The sequence below is a fragment of the Cebus imitator genome, unplaced genomic scaffold (assembly GCF_001604975.1).
Source record: "Cebus imitator isolate Cc_AM_T3 unplaced genomic scaffold, Cebus_imitator-1.0 Scaffold88, whole genome shotgun sequence".
Taxonomy (NCBI): Eukaryota; Metazoa; Chordata; class Mammalia; order Primates; family Cebidae; genus Cebus; species Cebus imitator.
This window is the reverse complement of record NW_016107403.1, coordinates 2,537,556-2,561,640: the sequence shown is the minus strand read 5'-3', so window position 1 is coordinate 2,561,640 and position 24,085 is coordinate 2,537,556. Positions and strand designations below refer to the sequence as shown.

The 24,085-nt window shown below is 38.4% G+C and overlaps 1 protein-coding gene across 9 annotated transcripts in view; it reads right to left on the bottom strand.

Moving 5' to 3' along the window:
* The window catches only part of LTBP1 (latent transforming growth factor beta binding protein 1), a 463,242-nt gene that overhangs the window by 163,228 nt on the left and 275,929 nt on the right, over positions 1-24,085 (bottom strand). For all 9 annotated transcript variants that reach the window (XM_017534853.2, XM_017534855.2, XM_037740749.1 and 6 more), the window contains 2 exons: positions 15,797-15,899; positions 10,850-10,921 (listed from right to left, as the gene is read on the bottom strand). In XM_017534853.2, the coding sequence (XP_017390342.1) occupies positions 10,850-10,921; positions 15,797-15,899 (175 nt within the window). The remainder of the gene's footprint in view (positions 1-10,849; positions 10,922-15,796; positions 15,900-24,085) is intronic.

Genomic DNA, 24,085 nt, shown 5'->3' with positions numbered 1-24,085 from the left:
AGAAGCTCTTTAGTTAGATCCCATTTGTGAATTTTGGCTTTTGTTGCCATTGCTTTCGCTGTTTTAGTCATGAAGTCTTTGCCCATGTCTATGTCCTTAATGGTATTGCCTAGGTTTTCTTCTAGGGTTTTTATGGTTTTAGGTCTTAATTTAAATCTTTAATTGACCTTGAGTTAATTTTTGTATAAGGTGTAAGGAAGGGGTCCAGTTTCAGTTTCCTGAATATGGCTAGCCAGTTTTCTCAACAGCATTTATTAAATAGGGAATCCTTTCCCCATTGCTTGTTTTTATCAGGTTTGTCAAAGATCAGTTGGTTGTAGATGTGTGGTATACTTTCTGAGGCCTCTATTCTGTCCATTGATCTATATGTTGTTTTGGTACCAATACCAGGCTGTTTTGGTTACTGTAGCCTTGTAGTGTAGTTTGAAGTCAGGTACTGTGATGCCTCCAGCTTTGTTCTTTTTTGCTTAGAATTATCTTGGCTATACAGGCTCTTTTTTGGTTCTACATGAAATTTAAAGTAGTTTTTTCAAACTCTGTGAAAAAAGTTAATTGTAGCTTGATGGGGATAATATTGAATCTATAAATTACTTTTATAGATAGGGCAGGATGGCCATTTTCACAATATTGATTCTTCCTATCCATGAGCGTGGAATGTTTTTCTATTTGTTTGTGTCCTCTCTTAATTCCCTCAGCAGTGGTTTGTTCTCCTTGAAGAGGTCCTTCACATCTCTCGTAAGTTGTACTCCTAGGTATTTTATTCTCTTTGTAGCATTTTAGAATGGGAGTTCACTCATGATTTCGCTCTCTGTTTGTCTATTACTGGTGTATAGAAATGTTTGTGTCTATGGCCATACCACCCTGAATGCGCCCAATCTCGTCTAAGTTTCATCTTTATACTCACATCACCCTCTAGTTTATTTCCAAAAACCTACTAGAAATAAATAAACGTAGCAACTCACTTATGATAATGCAACTGAAGGGAACTTTAGAGACAAAGCTATAACTCTGGGGCAATGATGCCTAAGCAAAGAAGTCAGAGAAGAACAAGGCGGAAGAGGGGAAAAAGTATTTAAATAAAAACATCAATGGATAGTTTTACTTTAATCAGCCAGAACTCTGAATATTAAAATTGTACTGGCCATATACTATTGCATGAAAGAAGCCAGACACTAAAGAAAACATGTACTGGATGATTTGCAAGTTCATAAGATAAAATTGATCTGAAGTTAAAAGGGTAATGATTACCTCTGGAAAAGAGAGGCCTACACACACATCCACACAAAGACACACACACATCACTACTTATCTCACAAGGCTGTATCCAACGCACTTAACGTGATGGCCCCACTAAATAGCTATTCAATAAAAGTTAGCAAAATATATAAATAAGTAGATTAAAAAGTTGTGTAAGACAATCATGAACAAAAAGTAAATTTACTAATATTAGAAAAGAGAAAATTATCACATTCTTATACAAACAATATCATAAGAAAAGTTCCTTGGGTCAGAAGCTACCATTACAATCGAGCTCTAGACCAACGGGCCTCATGATTCAAGTGGAAATTTCCATAAAATTGACAGACAGAAAAAGAAAAAGAGTGGGGAGGATGAAAATAAACTTCTGATTCAAAGCGAGCTTATAAGCCCAATTAAAAATTTTAATGCTTGTTTGCTAAGAAACTAATTGACACCAATGATTTGAATATAAATATTGTTTAGATATGAATATTTAAAGAAATGGTCTCATAAAGATTCTTTAAATATTTTTACCACGCCTTAAAAGTTAAATGAATACTTAAAGAATATGAAACAAGAAGAGGTAGCTATAACAATAATTTATTAGAAACCTTGGAAATGAAAAACATAGTCTTAAAATTAAAAATGTAACATGGGATAAAGCCTAGATGGCATAGCATAGTAAAGCAGAAACTGGAAAACAGAACTGAGATAACCATTCAAAATGTAGCAAAAAGAAGAATAAAAGGACAAAAAAATTTTAAGAGCCTTGAAAAACAGACTCCAACTTTTGTTTAATGAGAGTTTCAGCAGAAAAGCATGGTAGAAAGTGATATTTGAAGGCATAACAGGTGAACACTTTTCAAATTTGAAGAAAGACATGAGTTTTCAGATTGACATTTCACGCTGAGTAAAATAAAGATAAATCTAAATATAGACACATCATGATAAAACTACAGAAGATAAGGAATTTGGAGATTATCTCAAAGGACAGAAAGACATCTACAAAGGAAGTGGCATCAAAACACAGAAGTCAGAAGACATTGGTATAATGTAGTCAAGCACTATTAGAAAACAACTGTCAACCTGGAATTTTACACACTAGTAGTCTCATTATAAAATGAGTGCAAAATAAAGATATTTTCAGACACATAAAGCATACACTTTAGTGACCCTCACTAAAGCATCTGTTAGAATATAACCTCAAAATACAGGTTAACCAGATAAAAATACAAGGTATCAGTCAAATTTGAATTTCAAATAAATAATTTGGGATGTACTTAATTTAAAAAGTATTTGTTGGCCAGGCACGGTGGCTCATGCCTATTATAATCCCAGCACTTTGGGAGGCCGAGGCGGGAGGATCATGAGGTCAAGAGATCGAGATCATCCTGGCCAACATGGTGAAACCCCATCTCTACTAAAAATACAAAAATTAGCCGGGCATGGTGACACATGCCTGTGGTTCCAGCTACTCGGGAGACTGAGGCAGAAGGATCACTTGAACCCGAGAGGCTGAGGTTGCAGTGAGCCAAGATTGCACCACTGTGCTCCAGCCTGGCGACAGAGCAAGACTGCGTCTCAAAAAACAAAAAAGTATTTGTTGTTTATCTGAAATTCAAATTCAACTAGGTATTGTGGATTTTATTTGGCAAATCCCCCCAAAAGAAGAAACAAATGCAGAAAACAAGCACAGGATACAGGAAATACTAATATCAGTAAAATGACAGTAAATTCATTTAATTATTAGTTTTCTGGGGGGGGGAGTTATATTTCCATTAAGTACACCTTTGACAATACCTGTAAAATAATGCCACAAATCAATTTTCTTTCAAGTATCCAAGAGGCTGTCCTAATGACCTTTCAGTGTATCACTGACAAAGATGCTCTCCTTGATCAAACTCTAGTCGGGCTCCTCTGAACCCTCTTCTCAACTAGGGTCTGACTTCATGCAAACTTCTGTATTCGTCTCTTCATTGTCCAATTTTAGCTAGAATCCTGTTAAGTTAATTTAGCTCGAATCCCCTATGCTGGATTTCTTACTGGGTTCCTCATCTTCCACCAGGCCCTAGGTAATATCTACTCAGGTCACCCTGATCTGCCTTCAGCAAGAATACCCTCCTAAGCTGGTTTAGCCAGAATCCCCCCTTACTCCTGATGTGTCCTCTTAGTAATTTTTCATCCACTGATACCACACCTTCACCCCCACTCCTTGGTGATCAATTTTTACTTTTCCTTATTTTCAGAGTTGAGCCCAGTCTCTCTCCCCCACCCCAAAATCCCACTGCAGTAGTCCTTATACCTCTTGCAATAGTTACCCGAATAAAGTCTGCCTTACTGTTCTTTAACAAATGTTATGAATAATATCTTTTCTTTAACATCATGTTAAAAGCAGTACAAATCCAGTAACTGTTTTCATCACAAAGCCCATAATTAATCGCATGCAAATGGTGCATGCGATTAATTATAAGAGCTTTGCGTGAAAATTCTCCATCATTGCATCTCATCCTACGTGTCTGTTTAATCTGGCACTAGGCTACAGGACACACTCTTTTCTCCAGCCAGGCAGGCTTTCTTGGGGGTCTCACCTGCACTTGCCGGTCCTCATTTATCTTATGTTCTCAAAGCATTCAAAGACCACTCTTCCTTTACCTGTTCACAGTATTGCAGTTCACACTCGATTTTTTTTTGGTAATCATTAAGAGGTCTGAAACTCAAGCTACAGTCCAGACAAGTGCTTTGTAACCAAAAAGTCCTTATGCAGAATATTGATCAAGACTATTGAGTTTCATTTAATAACAGATATGCCCCCTGAAAATAGGTACATTATCTTTTATTTTGTCCAAATAAAATGTGATTTCAGATGCACTCTGAGGAACTTTTTATCTAAAAGGAGCCTACAGTGAACGTTTTGGTAATGAGTATTCTTGTGCCTCAATGTATTAGTTTCATAAATTTATTTTATTAAAGCAGAACAATGAGTATAATAAAATGATACTGAAAGAAAGTTATGTGGCCAGCTCTTTCCTATTTCCTTTAATGGGCTCATATGGAGTCAGCTAAAATTCAGCTAGTTGGAAGGGTGCAAAAAGCAAATTGCATCCTGCTGATTCAACCTGATTTCATTACACTAAATTCTAAGGTCAGGAACAACATTTTACTCATTATTCATCACATACCTTCAGTCTATAGCTAGGAGTGCCCTAACAATTAATATTTGCGGAATACTGAGTCATTAAAAAGTCTTCGAGATGATCTATGAAGAAGGATTATGCATACACTGAACTATAAAAGCGTAGATGTCTTTTAATTACATTTTAGCACGTGCTGAGGTACTGTGGTATTGCCCACAATACGTGCTAAAAAATGTAAAAAATAATACTAAGTTGGTTTTATCCTTGTAAACTGAAACTGGTGATTTTAGTATGTCAAAAGAGATATTTACTTTTAATAAAAGGTTTCACTCAATAGACTGATTCCTCAAGTACTTTCAGAACCAAATTCTATTTCTGAAAGTTAGATTTATATATAACTTTTTAAGGATTCACCTATAGCAAAATATGGAGAAGGGAGAGTACTCAGTACTTCTACTCAGGGAAAGACTGAGTATTAAAGAAAAGCAGCATAGAAGTAGGAGCTCTTAGTATCATTTCCACAAGGCATTATTTCATTTAATTCTCGTTCTACATCAAACCTTTATAGCATAATAATCAAATGACAAATGCTGCTCTAGATCCATCAGAGCATATAACTGTATTGTTTGTTATGATAAATGAAGCAAATTATAACAATTCCATAATGCTGAGGGTAGCAAGGCAGGTTTTGGAGCTCCATGTGTGTATACGTAATAAATCATTCCTTTGAAAAGATAATTGCAGTACCAGTAGAGAGACGGAAAAAACCAACTATGAGGGCAATTATTTGAAAGCTCCTCAAATTAACGTGTACACAGTTGGTTCTTTGTTACTGAGAGCACATTAGTAAAAGTTGTTTCAGCACATTAGTTCACTTAGTTGAAGGAAGTAATGTAATTCTAGTTATTAACCACTTTAATTTTAAAAGTGCTTTGTAAACTGAGAAGACATTAGACTGTAAGAACAATGTGGAAGCCACAAGCAATTAGATGCTAAATGGGCTCCTTTTGAAAAACTTTAGGAAAACAAAATCAAAAAGCTTCAAGGCTCTAGGAAAACCGAATGTACCTATGTAATGTGAGCAAGTTTGATTTCATTTTACTGACCATCAATATCACAAAGGGAGTGAATTAAGCCCTTTTCTCAATAGCAATTTTAATAGATTATACCAAATGAAATCATATTATGAGTCAAACGCCTTTGTAATGTAATTTTGCAGTGCCTCCTTGAGGCCCCATGAAACAGAATTCCGCATGTTACTTCACTCTAGAATCGTTGCCAAAAAGTATAACACTGGTTTACAAATATCCTCCTGAGACCTAAGCCAGGATTTGGTGTTACTGATAGACAGACCATCAGTGAATTGACTAAGGCAGAACCATCTAATATGCTCAGTATGAACAAAGTTTGCTGAGGGTCAGTCAGCCATACCAACAGAGGAAAATGCAAAAAAAAAAAACTCATGCAATTACTTGAATAATTCTCCATTCTAATTTGCAAAATAGATACCAAGTGATTAGTTGCAAATTTGCACTTCTACCACTTCTAAAGTGGTATTTTTATGAATATAAATTGTTCAAAACATTGAATCAGCCAGTAGAAGAAATATATTGTATAACTTTCTCTCCCTCCCTCCTTCCTTTCTTCTATCCTCACTTTCTTTCTTCTTTTTAGAGACAGAGTCTCACTTTGTTGCCCAGGCTTTAGTAACAGTGGCACGATCACAGCTCACTGCAGCCTCGAACTCCTGGACTTAAGCAATCCTCCTGCCTCAGCTTCCTGAGTAGCTGGGATTACAGGCGTGCACCACTACCCCCAGTAAATTTTTATTTTATTTTTTGTAGAGACAGGGTCTTGCTTTGTTGCCCAGGCTGGTCTTAAACTCCTGGTCTCAAGCAGTCCTTCTGCCTCAGCCTCCCAAAGTGCAGGGAATACCGGCATGAGCCACTGTACCTGGCTGATAACCATCATTTTACATTAAATAAAACAAAATTAATGTTAATTGCTTTGACTTCTATTAGGTCTCAAAACAGATGGCATATCTTCCAATTAGCTAGCATCTAAATTAGTGATACTTTACAATATATATATATGTATACATATAATTGGTAAAGGTGGCCACAGGTTGTATGAGAGTATAACCCTGCTTGGGCTTATTAATTATCTGTGTAACCTTGGGAAGCTATTTACTTTCTCTGTGTCTCAGTGTCTACTTGGGACTAATAATGCCCAAATCTCATAAGATTGTTTTGAAGATTAAACCAAATACATAGCATATGGACTAACTCATAGTAAATGATCAATAAATGTTAGTTGCCTTTCCCTAACAGAACATGATGGTTGACAGCATAAGTTCTGGCCTCAGTCTACTTTGGTTTCATTCCTACATGTAGCACTGATTAGCAATATGCTGCACAAATGACTTAACCTCTCTAGGTCTCAATTTCTCCTGTAAAATGGAGTATAATAGTAACTACTTTAAAAAGAAAATTTAAAGACTAATGGAGATAACTGATATAAAGTGTTTATTAAACAAAGCATCTGGCACACAGTAAATTTAGTTATGAAAAATCAAATTACTTTGTTGAATTATTTAGCTATTTCCCTCTTTATAAGTTTATGACTACTGGGCTTAAAAACATAGTTTATCACAAATCACTAAAAATATGTTGGCTTTATTTGTAAGTCATTGGTACTTGACCAACTAAAATAAAGCTATAATAAGTCTCTTATCTCATAAATAACAAATGAACTCTTTCTTCATCCACATCAAATCTTGCTCTTCCCCCAGGCTGGAGTGCAGCGGTACTATCTTGGCTCACTGCAACCTCTGCCTCCCGGATTCAAGCGATTTCCCTGCCTCAGTCTCCTGAGTAGCTGGGACTACAGGCAGGAGCCACCACACCTAACTAATTTTTTGTATTTTAGTAGAGATGGGTTTCACCATGGCCAGGATGGTCTTGATGTCCTGACCTCATGTTCCACCCACCTCGGCCTCCCAAAGTGCTGGGATTACAGTTGTGAGCCACCACGCCCGGCCCATCATATCTATTTTTTAAAAATTGAGCCTCTGGGTCCTTGATCATTGAGAAATCATAGCATGTCAGGAAAAGAGAAAGGTGAACAACAACATATAATGTGAATAATTCCAACACAGAGTAAGGGGAAATCCTACCACTGTCTGAAGGACTCTCACGGTGGTTTTCACTGGGGTATGGCATGGAACATTAAGTAGGAGACTGATCTTCAGGCCAAAAAGAGGTTTCTATATTTTCTGTTTAGAGGTACTATGTTAACTTTAAATAGACTATGAAAAGTTAAACTGTTAGATTCCTGATTGCTCTAGGAATTATAATATAAACGGTCTATTAGTAACTACGTATATTATAATTCCTAGAGCAATCCCTTTAAAATAATGCAACAAGGCCAGGTACAGTGGCTCATACCTGTGATCCCAGCACTTTTGGAGGCCAAAACGGGTGGATTGCTTGAGGCCAGGAATTCGAGATCAGCCTGGCCAACGTGGTGAAATCCCATCTCTACTAAAAATATACAAAAATTAGTTGGGTGTGATGGTGCACACCTGTAATCCCAGCTACTCAGGAGGCTGAGGCAGGAGAATCGTTTGAACCCAGGAGGCAGAGGTTGTAGTGAGCTGAGATCATGCCACTGCTGGGCAACAAACAAGACTCTGTCTCAAAAAAAAAAAAGGTAAAATAATGTAAAAAGGCTTTAGTAAAAAGCCAACAGATAAATTAAAATGGAATTCTAAAGAAAAAGAAAGAAAAGAACAAAAATTTCCTGATCAGACAAAGATGTTTAGGTAGACCTAAATCTAACCGTATCAGTAATTATAAGGTAGGAGATCAGCAGGACTTATTTTCTGAGCACTAATCATGATCCTGCTAATCAAAACAGGATGTAGCAGAAAAAAACCACCAGAACCAGCTGATGGTCAGGAAGGCAACCTCTAGTTGCCCTCATTGCTCATTAGCATAAAGACACTCCCACCAGCACTATGACAGTTTACAAATGCCATGACAGTGACACAGAAGTTATCTTACATGGTTTTGGGAACTCCCACATTTATTTTCTAGAATTTATTTAATTTATTAAGAGTAGGTATTAAATATAGCTAGCCAGCAATTTACAAGGACTGTAAATTTATTTAATTTATTAAGAGTTGGTATTAAATATAGTTAACCAGGAATTTACAGGCACTGCTGTTCCAGATGGCTATTGTTGCTCTATGCTGCTGCGGCTGCTGCTACTACACTGGGCCACCCCGCCTGTGGGATAGCCCTGATCGGTCTGTGGAGCAGCCATTCTGCTGTACCTGCTACTCTAATAAACTTGCTAGTTTTCCGTGCTGGCTCAGCCTTGAATTCTTTCCTGAGCAAAGCCAAAAACCCTCTCAGGCTAGGCCCCAGTTTTGAGGTATGACTGCATCAATAACTTTAGATTACACTGCAATAAACACCCTATTAAGAGGCAGAAATATCAGAAAGTAGAAAAGCAGCAAGACTCAACTACATGCTGTCTATAAGACACCCATTGTAAAGGTAAAAAAAAAATACAGACTGAAATTTGCCAGATATGAAAGAAAAAATCCATTCTATAATCATAGCAGGCAATTTTAACACCTCTCTCAGCAAGTGATAGAACAAGAAAAAGTTCACAAGTATTTGGATATTAAGCAATACATTTCTAAATAATCCATAGGTCAATACTAAAATCAGAATAATTTTTAAAAATTGAACTTACTACTGCAGCACCAGTCACAATAACCAAGATATAGAATCAACCTAGGTGTCCAACAATAGATGAATAGATTAAATAAATGTGGTGTATATACACAACAGGATACTGATCAGTCATAAAAAAGAATGCAATCTTGTCATTTGTGTAACATGGATGGAACTGGAAGACATTATGTTGAGTGAAATAATCCAGAAACAGAAAGTTAAATACCACATATTCTCACTCATATGTGGAAGCTAAAAAAAGGTTGATTTCATTGATGTAAAAAGTAGAACAGAAGATAACTACAGGCTGGGAAGGATAGAGGGAAGGTGAAGATAAAGATATTAAAAGATACAAAATGACAACTGGTACAGTTTGGCTGTCTCCCCACCCAAACCTCATCCTGAATTCCACGTGTTGTGGGAGGGACCTGGTGGGAGGTAATGAATCATGGGGACAAGTCTTTCCCATGCTGTTCTTGTGATAGTGAATAAGTTTCACAAGATCTGATGGTTTTATAAAGAGGCATTTCCCTAAACAAGTTCTCTTTTTTTGCTTGCTGGCATCCATGTAAGATGTGACTTGCTTCTCCTTGGCTTCCACCATGATTGTGAGACTTCCCCAGCCACGTGGAACTGTAAGTCCAATTAAACCTCTTTCTTTTTTAAAATGCCCAGTATCAGGTATGTCTGTATCAGCATTGTGAAAACGGACTAATACAACAGCTAAATAGGAGGGGTAAGTTCTAGTGTTCCATAGCACTCTAGGATGACTACAGTTACCAGTAATATATTATACAATTACCAGTAATATATTCTAGTGTTCCATAGCACTGTAGGATGACTACAGTTACCAGTAATAATATTACCAGTAATATATTATATAGTTTCAAATGGGTAGAAGGAAGATACACTGAATGCTCCAATGATAAATGTTCAAGATGATGGATTTGCCAAATACCCTGATCTGATCACTATACATTTTATGTATCAAAACATCACTACATACCCCATAAATATGTATAATTATTATATGCTGATAAAAAAACAAAAGGAAATAATTCTTTTACAACTTAAAAATAAGAACATGACACAAAATTAAGGCATGTTAAATTCAGAAATCTAAACAGATAGAAATTTACAGCCTTTTATTTATATTTCAGAAAAAGAAGAAAGGCTGACATCAACGACCTAAGTATGCATCTAAAGAAATTAGAAAACAGTAGCAACTGAACAAAAAGGTAGAGAAAAAGGAAACAAAGATCAAAAATTAGTGAAATAGACAAATGTTTTCAACAAAGCAAATAACAGACTCTTTGGAGGAAAAAACTGATAACATTGATAAACTACTGGCAAGCCTAATCCAAGAAAAACAAATAGGAAACAAATAGCAATGTAACTAAAAGGGATGGGGGTTGCTACAGAAATTAAAAAGAAAACAAGAGCATATTAAGACAAATACTTCATATTAATAAATTTGAAATTTTGGATAAAATGATACTTTCTAAGATAATACAGATTATTAAAACTGACACAAAATAGTTAGTGGCAGTAAAGCAATTTCAACAACCATACTTTAAACTTATTTCCTTATATTTCCTTAGCCAAAAGGAGTGAACGTGAGGTGGTTTACTGGGACAGGCTGGGCGAATGAGCAAGTTGTGGCAAACAACTCAAGTTTCGAAAAAGCCAAAACAATTATTGAGTCCACATCAATGAATTCATTAGTCTTACCTTGGCAAAAGGTGTTGTTAACCCGCTTATAACCCGGTAGGCATTCCATCATTTGGTTGTATCCATGATAAGCTGTGAGGGAAGAAATGCTTTGTTACACACGTAGTTTAAATTCGTATATTTTAAGTTTCTTGGTTTCAACGTACACATATTTTCAAGTTACTAATATTAACATCCTCATCCTCGATATGTAAAGGGAAACCGGAAGCACTGAAGTCTGTGAGGCCTTATAAGTGATATCTAAAGCCTAAATGGAATTCAGATATTCATAGGCTTCAGATATCACTTGTAAGACATCAGCAGACTTACTTATTCATTTATTATATAAGAAACCAATACCAATGTATATCTCCATAATTTCTTTCCTATTCTGCTTATTTTGCAGGATATTTCTTATTTTGCAATAGATAAAGTCCCAAGAAGTTATCAGTAAATCTGTATTGTAACTGAAAGAATCCTAAGATTGTTATATATGTTCTTCCAATTAGTGATTACGTATTTCTATTACAAAGGGTCTACTCCGCCCCAGTGAGGTGCTTCAGGGTTTGGATTTTCTTATCCATTGTAGGTAGGGTTACTACACGTCCTGGAAAATTCTGGGTGATGTCTGTTACTCCAACAAAGTTAATTAACAGTACTTTACTCCCCGATGTCTCGCAGTTTAGATAATAAATTATACACTCATCCTAATTACTGGCTCAGGTATCCCAGTCATGAGATGATTCTTACTATTATGAACCTGAGAAGAATAGGCAGGTGATGAGAGGAAGTCAGGAAATTAAAAGGGCTGCACTCAGAATATGCAAACAATACAAATGTTGCAATCACCAACTTCTCAACAAAACCCTATTTCCTGAGATTCTGATATTCTAGCGTGCGACCTGAGAGGCCACCTGGCATAGTAAATGCAGCCAACGTTTTGGGATGTGGCAGACGTGGGTTTCAAATCCTCTTCCTATCAATAGCTGTGACCTTGGGAAACAAGCCTCTTGGGTTTCACACAGAAATTCTATACAATGAGGGCAATTCCCATCTACTGAGCAGGGAAGGGTGCTTCTGCAGTTTAGAGAGAATTCATAAAAAATGTCTACCAGGATCTAAGAGTGATAAGCACTCCCAAAATGTCAAATGCCATTGCTTTGTCCTACAATAAGGAATTCTATTAAGAGGAGACTGTGCAACAGAAAACAAGCTATAATCAAAATGGGATGAATGCATAGACCACTAAAAAGGACTTGAAAGAGGAATAAAAGGGTAAAGTAGAATAAAAAGGGAAATTTTCTTTTAAAAAATAAAATTATTTTAGCCTCCTTATATGCTCTCCATCTGTTACCACTAAAGGAACAGGGTGAATATGTACTGGGATGTCCCTCTTCTCCTTCCATTCTTTTCTTTGCTGTTTTTTCCTACTCTTCAGATTCCCCTGGATGGCTAAAAAAGAAGATCAAAGTGAGGCATCTGGGAAAGACAAATTAAAAGAGGGGAGATGTTGGCATGTGGGAGTCTCCCATTCAGCCCCTTAGCCTCACGTCTGTCTAGTCCCATAGACCTCTGGAACAGGCTTCCTGCAGAGATTGCGGGATCTCTGGCTGCAAATTCTTCAAAGACAAAAGAGATGGATATTAACTTATTTTAGAAGTTTCAACAGTCATCGACTTCAAGGCAGAGGGCCAGACCAGGCAATCTCTTACAGTCCTCAGCTTAGGATTTTACGTTCATTTTCTTCTCAAAAGTTTTAAAGGACAAGTGATTTGTTCATACTAAGCACATTTCTAATGGGTCACAAACGATTTAATGAAATCATTTGCAGATTTAAAATTAAGTTTTCACAGCAATAATGAGCAACAAGAAAAGGTCTTTCTGTAGGTGGCTAAACAAAACCTTCAAATATTAAATAAAAGCCACTTGAAAACTAAAGTTTGAACTAGTTTGAGTGAAAAAAAAAAAAAAAGAGGTGTGGAACACAAAACCATAGTGTAGAAAGCCAAGGAGACTCTGCTTCCTTCCAAACTGAATATGATTTAGAGAGGAGTCCCAAGCAAGGAAAGGAAAGCTTTTTAAATGACAGAGGAAGAATGTGACCCTGAGTGTGTTTATTGGGAGTGAGTCACTTAAGACGGCACAAACAGAATAAATGTCAAGATGTTAACAGTTTACTTCATTCATAGTCCACATTGCCCTTCCTGAAGTGAAAGCAGTCTCTTCAATTTTATACATGAAAGGAGCCCATATATGGATTTATTTTCATCAACACTTAGTTAAAAGTGACAGCAACTTTGTACTTTCACATTCAACTAAGTCCTTATCAAGATTAAAATATGGAGCTCACAAGCCATAGAAAGTAATGAACTCATCCTAGATAAAAATGATGCAATTCTAGACAAAAATGACAAAAGGTCAAGAGTGGAAGTTAGGGATTAAAAAAGAAAAAAAAGACAGTAGGAGTCTCTTTACCCTAATGTCTATCACGTTCCTGCTACTTTGGGGTTTGGACAAGAGAGAAAAGAGAAGCAGCTAAGCAGAAGACACACAAAGAATGGGGTAAATGAAAAAGAAACATAAGAAAGACAGAAAAAGTATTTAATATTAGAGAACATAAGCTCAGCCCCAAAACAAAGTTCTAAGAACCTAACGTCCCTCATCCTTAATCCTTAGACCTAACAGTGAAAATATATCATCCTCCTCAATATTCCTACAGACTGACAGACATAGCAAATGAAGAAAAGGCAGGCTAAAAAACATAAAGATGGTAATGCCTTTTCAACATTTTAGGTATAGATTCCTGTTTAATGATCGTATGACTCAATAGCAAATGAAAGAGCTGGGAATTAAACTCAGGTCCACCTAACTTCAAATGCTAAAATTTTTAAATCATACCAAATGTATCATAGATATCCCTTTGGTCAGTTTGCCAAAATAATTTTAAGCAAACGGATCTTCCAGTGAGGAAGAACCAACACACTCAATCTACTTCCGGGAAATCCACATTGCAAGTGATCATCGAATCAGCTTAGATATCTACTTGGAACATTCTCTCAGTACTGAAATATCCTTATTTATGTAGTTTATGTTCGTAAATGAAGAATTAATTAATTATAAGGAACTTTAGTGAGCGTTTCCACAAGTTAGTCTTCTAAAACATCAGAGTAGTATCAACAAAATAAATAAAATTAGCTTTTTTAGGCATTTAGAAAATCTGCATGTTTGTGAGACAAAGAAGTCCAAATGAAAGACAATTATTTAAAATGAATTGTTACACTGGTAGAAGAACAAATAGTATCAGACAGAGATATGGAACACTAATTTCCAGACGGCAAATTCTAGATTGAACAGAGAGGTTTAAAAGGCAGTTAAGAATATCAATCAAATCAACAGATATTTAAGAAGAGTAATCAAATATTATTCACTTAAAGCAAATGGGAAATTTCTTGCAGCATAAAAAATAAAAAATTAGAGAAACTTCAGTTATATGAGGTAAAGAAAGATGACTGACAAAAATATCACTTGTTCTCTTGGAAAAAACATGATGAATAAGAGTCAGAAAGCTCAAATTAAACCAAGTAACCTCTGTCTCTAAAAAGTATTTATGGCCAGGCACAGTAGCTCATGCCTGTAATCTCAGCATTTTGGGAGGCTGAGGCAGGTGGATCACCTGAGGTCAGGAGTTTGAGACCAGACTGGTCAACATGGTGAAACCCTGCCTCTACTAAAAATACAAAAATTACCTGGGCGTGTGGCAGACGCACGTAATCCCAGCTACTTGCGAGGCTGAAGCAGGAGAATCACTTGAACTTGGGAGGCAGAGGTTGTAGTGAGTTGAGATTGTGCCATTGCACTCCAGCCTGGTCAACAAAAGTGAAACTGTATCTCAGAAAAAAAAAAAAAAAAAAAAGAAGTATTTGGCTGGGCGAGGTGGCTCATGCCTGTAATTCCAGCACTTTGGAAGGCTGAGGCAGGTGGATCATGAGGTCAGGAGATCAAGACTATCCTGGCCGACATGGTGAAAACCCATCTCTACGAAAAATACAGAAATTAGCCGGGCGTGGCAGCGTACCTGTAAGTCCCCAGCTACTCGGGAGGCTGAGGCAGGAGAATTGCCTGAACCCGGGAGGCGGAGGCTGCAGTGAGCTAAGATCATGCCACTACACTCCACCCTGGGCAACAGAGTGAGACTCTGTCTTAAAAAAAAAAAAGTATTTATTAGAAATCAGAAATCAGTTATTCAGAGTTAATACTACATTGAAAAACTAAAGATGCAAACTATTGCTGGGAAGAGAGTACTAGAAAGACGTAAACCTGATTTATTCAAATCAACATGTTCTGAAAAATACTTTAAAAACAGATCAAAGCCTGTGGGTGTTAATACAGATTAATGTTGCTGAGGTTCGTGACAGCATAAAACCAGTGTCAGCAAAAAAGGGAAAGGATTGTGTCCTAGTGATTATAAATTTCCCTTTTACAAACCAACAACCAATTATTTCTCTATTTTAGCTTTCCTTTTAATGAAATTTGAAAACCAATAACAAAAACTACAATGTAAGTTGTGGATATTAATAAAAATCTCATTTAAGGAATTTAAACCTAGAAATAACAACTGCACTGACTTTTTATAGGGCTTGAAACATTTATTTACCATTTTAAAGGAGATCTTATTTTCTCTTCCCCTGAGATAAAACATCTATTTTAGCTCATTACCTCTTAAGACTTTTTTCCCCATAAGTAATCCAACTAAAGGGGGTAATTAATAACTGTGCTGATTACAAAAGAATTGACATGAAAACTTTTGCAGACTTGCAAATTTTCTGGAAATGCATATTATAGCACTACATTCTAGAATTCGGTAAGAGAGTTCTTTGAAAGTCTAATGTTGCCTCATCATTAAAGGAGTAATCATGAAGAACAGATATGCTACATTAACCTGCAAAGGAGTGAGGAAACATTACTTACATGGTTTCTTTGGGCATTTCTGGCATTTGTTAAAGCCCCAGGAGGTACCCACAGTTCCACAGCAGTCCTCTTGCTTTGAAAGGCCAGGGAGCGCTTTACCACACTGCAATGATTAGGTGTGAAATATGAAGGTTAACTGAGTGCAGGATGCCCAGCCCCAGAGCACTGCTGTACCTCACAGTCACACTATAAACCAGTTCCCTTGTTATCGACACAATTAGAAAGGAAAAAACTATAAAACTTGGAAAGAAAATACCAGGACAGAAATCAATGCAACACGAAAATGAACAAGTACATTTCCAAATGAGAGCACCTCGGTGTTTCTAGTCCTAAGAAAATCTGTCACTGATCAAATTACTTTGTACAACTTACATTTCCAATGCCTTTTTTTCTTAATAAGACCCTTGTAGTGTATAAGATCAATATACTTTTTGGATTTCAGTTGTTATCTGTCTGTTTAAATCTCTCGTGTGGGTCATCAGGGAACAGAATTCTAAGGGTGTGGCAGGTATGTAAAATGTGAGAAGGTGGCACAAGTCCCACCTACAGGAGCCTTCTGGTCTTCCTATAACCCCAAGGTCTGGGCACGGACAGGACAGAAGAAACAATTGCTGGCTGGGCCAGATCAGCTCTAGCAGAGACGAAGGCTCCAGGCAGCCAAGTGTTCTGACCCAGGGAGGTCAGCCAAGCTAGGAAGGTGCCAGCATGGTTAAGCAAGACCAGCTGGAGCAGGCAGAAAAGCAGGACTTAAAGGCTACTGGCACAATGCTGGCTGTCCAGTGTTAAGACCAGGTAAGACTCCTGGTCAACCACAGGAAGTGAGAAAAAGCTGAGAGTCAGGGCCCTGAAGTTAGACCACCTCAGTGGGGCGAAAGTACCTAAGGAAACAGATCCTGCTCTGTGGACCCATCCAGAGGCCAGCCTGAGAGAGGGGCACCTGGCTCTCCACCCGTACCGCGCAGGCTAAGCCCACAGCCCACATTTTTGTCTTCTGTGCAAACGCAGAGTATCCAAAAGGGTTATTCTGCCTTCCTTGCCTCAACCTCTACAAAAATCCTCCCAACAGTTTCTGGAGTTGTCTTTCCAAAAACAAATCTGATCACATTATTCTACTGATTAAAAACCTTCACTGACTCTCAGTGTCTGAAAACAGCACACTCTAGAATGACCTACAAGCCCTTCCTATTCCCACCTGAAGCAATCTCTTGTCCTCTTCCACCTCTATCCTTCAGACATAGCAAAGGGCTCTTTATTTTCTCAACAAACCATGTCCTTCCAAAAGGAGCATGTCTCCCTGCAACACCCTCTCCTTTTTTCTTTCCCAGGATAAACTTTATTCAACCTGTGAGATGCATTAACAGCGCTGAAGAACCATCCTCTATCTCCTTTATTCCAATGAGTTCCTCCCTCCTCTTTACCCCATAGCACTGTCTATATAGTCTACTGCCCCAGCGATGCATTTTAGTTATACACTTATGTGTCTTATGTTTCTATTCCAAGACACAGTACGCGTTGCAAAGGCTCAGGAAATGCTGAATAAATGCATGAAGCACGTTGCAAAGGCTCAGGAAATGCTGAATGAATGCATAAAGTAAGGAACAAACAGCCTAGGAAACTAAGAAACAAGCTAGTTGTGGGCCATCCCAGGTGAGCAATGGCTATGTGAAAACCAATGGAAGTTTAGCATCCACACCCCAGGCTAGTGAGCAGAGTGTGGCGACAGAAGGTCCAAGCAAGTGGCGGTCCTCAGAAGGGCAGCAGGTAGTAGACACCAGTCACCCTGGCAGGCCTTCAGGGGTAGCGTTTCCTTCCTGCCAGGTCCCAGCATGCAGCATTCTGATTGAGGCTCTAAGTGACTACATATCCAAATTATACAACAAGATCAAACCACAGAAGGCCCAGCTAAGTTTTAGTTACATCATAGCTTTGATGTTCTAAGGTTTTATTATTTTAATGATTTCAACAGGATGCTGTGTGCTCTCCAACAGCAGTATACCACAGTGATTAAAAATGTGACTCAGGAGTTAGAGAGGCCTGAGTATGAATTCTAGCTGTAGGACTTCCTACATGCATTATCTTAGTCATTTTCTTATCTGTAACATAGAATACATAATAGTATCTTTCTCATAGGGTCATGAAACGTGAAAGAAAAAAGGCATGTGCAATGCTGAAGGTTATAGCTGAGCACTTACATGTCATTACCATTATCATTATTATTATAGACAAAAGCTCCCTACTCCAGACATCCCATTTGAGACCCCTAATGTTGGATTCCCCAGGGAGTAGAAGGCGTGTGAGTAGAGTAGATTGTAAATGGTCCTGTCAATCAAACAGGTTAGTCTAATTGCCCTCTTGAAAGTAGCAGACTCCCTAAGAAACGGCCCTCTGAGACAAAATGAATTTTCCTGATATAAAAGCTGGTGTTAAAGACATTCTGAGTCAAGCAAAAGTAGGTATACCAACACAATTGCTCTTTTTTTAGATGACACTGAAAAGACATATTTCTGGGGAAGGTACTGTTAAAAGCCCTAGTGTTAAGTCAGTAAAGCCCAAGGCCACTGCATCTCATGAAATGGGGGCAGTAACTCCTGCAGACACGTGGCATGCATTCCTGGAGAGAGATAAGGAAACACTCTCACAAAACCACCCAACTGGATAAACAATGAGTGACGCTGTGTGCCAGACACCAACGCACTGACTCGGGGAAGTCTGTTTGAAGACAGGGTTCTCAGTGAAGTGTTTTACCACGTGCAGTGAGGGAAAGGTCCCGAGGCTAGAACAGCGGCAGGGCCACAGATGAACAGTCTCAGACATGGGGGAAGACTGGACCAAAAAAACGTGATAAAGAGGTAGGTGGGTAGGTAGTCAGAGAGACGGAGCAACAAACATGCACACGCATGTACACTCAGAGGCAGGAGAAGCGGGGGAGACAGACTCCACATGAGAACAAATGGGAAGCTGAGAGAAGACAGGCACATACTTGGGGCTGGAATCAGGTAGTTTCCATACTTCTTGAGCTTAATCACAAAAGGTGTAACCCTGAAATATGAAGGCCAGAAGGGAGGAAAGAGGAACAGTGACCCAGGCCTAACACTGGGAACAAATGATTCTGTAAAAACACAGAGGTCCCCACTGCTGCAACCTGGCTGCCAAAGCGTGCTTCGCACTTATTTCCAGTTTTATAAATCAGTTGCGTTTACGTAAGACACCAGTTCACATCATATGCCAATCATTCTCGTACCGGACCCTTTAGGTTCGTCTCCTAATCAAGCAAAACACTCAACACTTGCTGATTTTATATGCTCAAAATGTTAGTAGCAGTTAAAATCCAATTTTCACCTTGGATTCCTAGACTGTTTTATTTGGTAGGGCAAAAATAAATCATTTTTTTCTCAACTGGGCTTCCAGAAAGGTACAAGGTTTTCATTACATGATTCAGGCCGCTTTATCCCACGGCTTTGTTTTTGCAGGTCTACAGCCAAGAGCAGCATAAGCCATCCAAATTGATTAAATAAATCGTAGTGTAGGTGGTACCACAACACTGTGTGTGTCTTAAAATTGGGTCTGCACAGTATAAGAATAAGCTACAAGAAATGAAGTCACAGTTATAACAAGGCTCAAAGTTCTACATATGCCCTCAGTTATTTAACTATGAAGAGGCCAGAAACTCCATCTGAGAGATCTTTGTGGCCATACTCAGGGTTCTCACCCAAGAGACCACTGAATGCCACAGGGTCTCACCTGGATGTAGGAAATCGCTAGATGAAAAGAAGGTAGAGGAAAGATCTTCTCTCTCCCACACCAAAAGGCCACACTGAAGAGAACCACATGGAATAGGGTGAGATCAGCTTTCAGAAAATCCTTGTCTATGATTGCTAGATTCTGCTTTTTGGTGAGACGTAATCAATCACATGGATATAGACACATGTTAACTATATTTTTATGCACAGATTGAGGTGATTTTTTACATAAAAACACAAATTGAATTCTTCCTTTGTCAATTATTCACTACATTTACATAGAAAGCCTTATCATTTCAGGATGTGTCTTACGAATAAGCAATCCTGGAGAAATGCGATAAATTTACAACCTGATATTTAGCTAAGTCAAGTCCAAAACAAAAGTTCTATCCGGTCAAACAAGTTACAGTGCCTCAAAACGCTCATGCAAACTTGAGCTGCAGATTAAGGGGCATTACAACCCTACAACCCCACTACAACCCTGGGCTGCCAGGATTCAGCCCATGCACGACCTAGCTGAAGCCGTGCAAGCAGAGAAATGAAAGTTCTGGTGACCAGGTCTTGTGAGGATCAACTGAGGAAAGGAGGAACGGTGAGCCTGTGTGCAGACACGATGGCAGTGTTCGGATACACTGAGCAAGATGAAGCCTGTTAGGTGAAAAAGGTTCAGGGTGAGGATCTCTGATCCAAAATGCTTGGGACTACAGGTATTTTGAATTTCAGTTATTTTCAGATTTTAGAATATCTGTAAATACTTACCCATTGAGCATCCCGAATCCAAAAATGCAAAATCTACAATGTTCCAATGAGCATTTCCTTGGAGTGTCATGCTGATGCTCAAAACATTTTGGATTCTGGAATGTTTTAGATTTCAGATTGTTGGATTTGGGATGCTTAACCTGTACTGGGAGGACTAAACGCTACAAATCATTGAAAGAGAGGAGTTGACCTCATTAAGTAGAAGATCTTTTCAACAGTTAATGCTCCTAACAATGGAAGATGCTGACTTCACTAGAAGCTGACCACGGAATACCATCTCTCAAGGATGCCCAGGATATGAAGCAAATGACCTTTACGATCTGCAAGGTCTAAGGTTCTGTGATCACTACATTCTGATAGGTTACATTATTCCATCTAGGAAACACAGTTACTACACACCACAGCAAAACTCAAGTGTTTCCACTGCTCTCACATCTGTAACAGGGCTGCATCTGGGCAGATGCCCTCCTAACCACCTCCTACTGTCTTATCTCCTCCTCATTCATTTCCACATCTCCAGAGTTGCTCACCCTGCCTGGGCCTTTCACTACAGGACTTATACAAATAAGGCAAAAGAAAGATAAACAAACAAAGCTATTCCCAGTCCCAATTCACCAGTGCACTGGTCATGATTCCTGGAACACTGAGTGCATGTAAATAACTTTTCGACCCTTCCTATGTCATATCTGTATGAACACTGTGATTCAGATGGCAAGGCTATTCAAGAATCATTACGATTATTCCACAAATATCCATGTTACTGTATTTATAACACAAAATTATTGTAAGTAATAGTGAAAAAACCTTTAATTTTGAAGCTAGCTGTCAAAAATTTCAGATTGCAGGGAAATGTATGTATCTAAATCTTGGCTTGATTGGGAATACATACCTTTAGACTTTAATCTCATTTTTCAGGTAATACCATAGCACTTCCCTGATATTCAAAGTTGGGCTGTAATCATAGTCACTTTTACATCTGCCTGTCAATGTGAGAGGAAAAATAGTTCCAAACTTATCATTTGGTAAGCAAGGCTTACAATTTTTGTCGATTTAAATCTCACCACTGGAATTGCTTCAGAGATAAATGGTGATTTGAAGAGATTGTGATAGATGTTGGAGTATGCTTTCATAAGGTTTTATAAGATTTAATTTTCAGATATAAAAATTGCTGCTCATTCCAAGAGTGTTTGCTGCACTGTGCAGAGACCTGAGGAAGGAGGATCCAGCAGCAGGGGTAAGAAAAGAGTGTTAGACTGGAATCATTAGACTTGGACAAAATCCCAGATACTTCTTACTAGCAGTGAGAAGTTTGGCAGATCATCCAACCTCTCTGAGCCAGTAGTCCCAAACCCAGAGGATTGTGAGATTAAATGATGCTTGTCCCAATCACAGATACTGTGACTCCATCAGCCCCTGTGTAGGGATTAGAAAAGGGTAGCTCTAGGACGTAACCTGCACCAGGACATAAGAGTTTGATGAGCAGAGCATAGGCTGGACTCCAGGCCCCAATCATCCTCCTCAACTGTTGTCTGGTATGGGTAAAACCGACAACCAGCATCCAAGAACTGGCCATTTGATAAACTCTCAGGACACATTTATTAACAGATATTTAACTATGAAAAGGGCCACTCCATAAAGACAGCCACATGTCAGGGACCTATTACTTAATCTTACTATTTCAAACACTAAAAAAATGATAAACTGAAATACTCTTGTGAATTACCTTCATCACATGTATATAACTTGTTTTATTATGCTATGAAGGACTACTATACAATGGGGTATAAAATATTTTGAGTTTGAGTCAAGAACATCTTTCAGAGCCAAAGGAGCAAATAAACAGAACTTGAAATGTTAAAGTGATACAGTTTTCAAAAAATACTTCTAGAGATTGCACTGAGGGAAAGCACGAAATAAAATGGAAGTCTGATTCATTCTAACTCTTGCAAGAGTAAGTAGGACTGTGTTTAGGCAAGAACTGAAACAAGGAAGTGACTCAATGGCTCTACTGAGGAGAGAGATTCCAAAGAGATGGAACAGCTCTAGCTAAGCAAGAGACCAACCACCACCTGGGAGAGGAGCCAGTGGGCAATGGGGGAGGGTCAATATGAAGGAACAGGGTGTGGGTGTGCAGTCAGAGCAGAAGCAGAGCTAAACCATGGAGGGTTTTCCAAATTTGAGATTAGACGTACAGTTGGATGTAAAAATCAACCAGGAAACAGGGGAAAGGAAGCATCATAGTTCCTTTTCTCAAAGCAAAAAAGTTTGTATTGCTTCCAGTTAAAGAATTAGCATCTTTGAAACAACGGTAAGTACAGAAAAGACCGATGAGGCGCAGGGAAAGGAGAAAGAGATCAGTGTTTTTAAAAAGGTAAAGTGTTCTATACCCAGTACTTCCCCTGAAATGTAAAAAAGAATTACCAGGATAAAGTATATCATTTACAGGGAGGAAAAGGAAGAAACTATATTGGAGACATGATCAGGAATAATGAAAGGATGAAAAATTGAAATTAGCTGATTAGAGGCCCACTGGCTTTACTTCTCCTCAAACACACAGCAGAAAGGAGTGAAGCTCAGCATGAATAATCTCTTACCTCAACAAATGCTGTGCAGCCACACTAAAAAGACTTCTAAACACAAAGCAAATCCCCTGACATCTACTTGCCTTGCAGCATTAGCACATTATGAACAGGAAACGGACTTTTCTGCACAAGCACATTCCCCTTGAACTCAGTGAAAAGCTGTCTAAGGATGACCCATAACTGAGTAAATGGTAAGAGGACAGCTTTTGAAAATAGACAAACATTCACATCCTCCCTTTACCAATTACCGCCTCCATCACTATAGTCAAAACTCTCAACTTCTCTCTGCCTATTTTGTCCTCTATAAGATGGAACTAGAGACATCCATTTTTCATAGAACTCTGGAGTGGGTGGGGACAACACATGTGAGACAGACTCTCCATGAGACAGCTATACAGCCAAGCCCCACTGGGCTCTCGATCAGTATTAGGTCTCTTCCCTCAAGCTCCTCCTTTAAAAACCTGGGCTTAATTGACAAAAGAACGATTAATCTAATAGTTATTTGATATACAATATCCCAGATTCAATTTACAGAGATGTACAAAATAAACAAGTAAGTTAGATATAAAAATAAAAGAAAAAGATATTCTTAAGATCTTGCTAAAAATATTCAGGTTTTCTCAAAAGTGCTCTGGCTAATGAAGAAATAGTGAATAAATGCTGTAGAGGGCATGCAATTATGTGGATTTCATTTTAATTCTGCTCAAAAAGCACAACACGGTATCATGGAATTCTAATAATTCAACTTGTAAATATTGATGTTCAAGAGGCAGATGATTTCACTTTGGGGACATCAAGCTCCTTCTCATCACGGTGCCATATTTTGGTGCCAGAGAACCAAGACCATGAAGCGACAGCAGTGGAGCTCACTATGCTCCCTTCCACCAAGCATCCAAGGCCCAATCACAAAACACCACACAGCACGCAACTCTCTAAGTCAGGTCCTAGAGAATGTATCAGTCCTTTCAGGTTTAGATAGCCATCAGTTCTTGTGAATCCTCCATTCCTAGAAGAAATGGCCTAAGAGCCAGGGTGCAATAGTAGAAAGACTGGCCAGGTGCAGTGGCTCACACCTGTAATCCTAGCACTTTGGGAGACCCAGGCGGGGAGTAGAGGAGGTCACTTGAGGTCAAGAGTTTGAAACCAGCTTGGCCAACATGGTGAAACCCTGTCTCTACTAAAAATACAAAAATTAGCCAGGCGTGGTG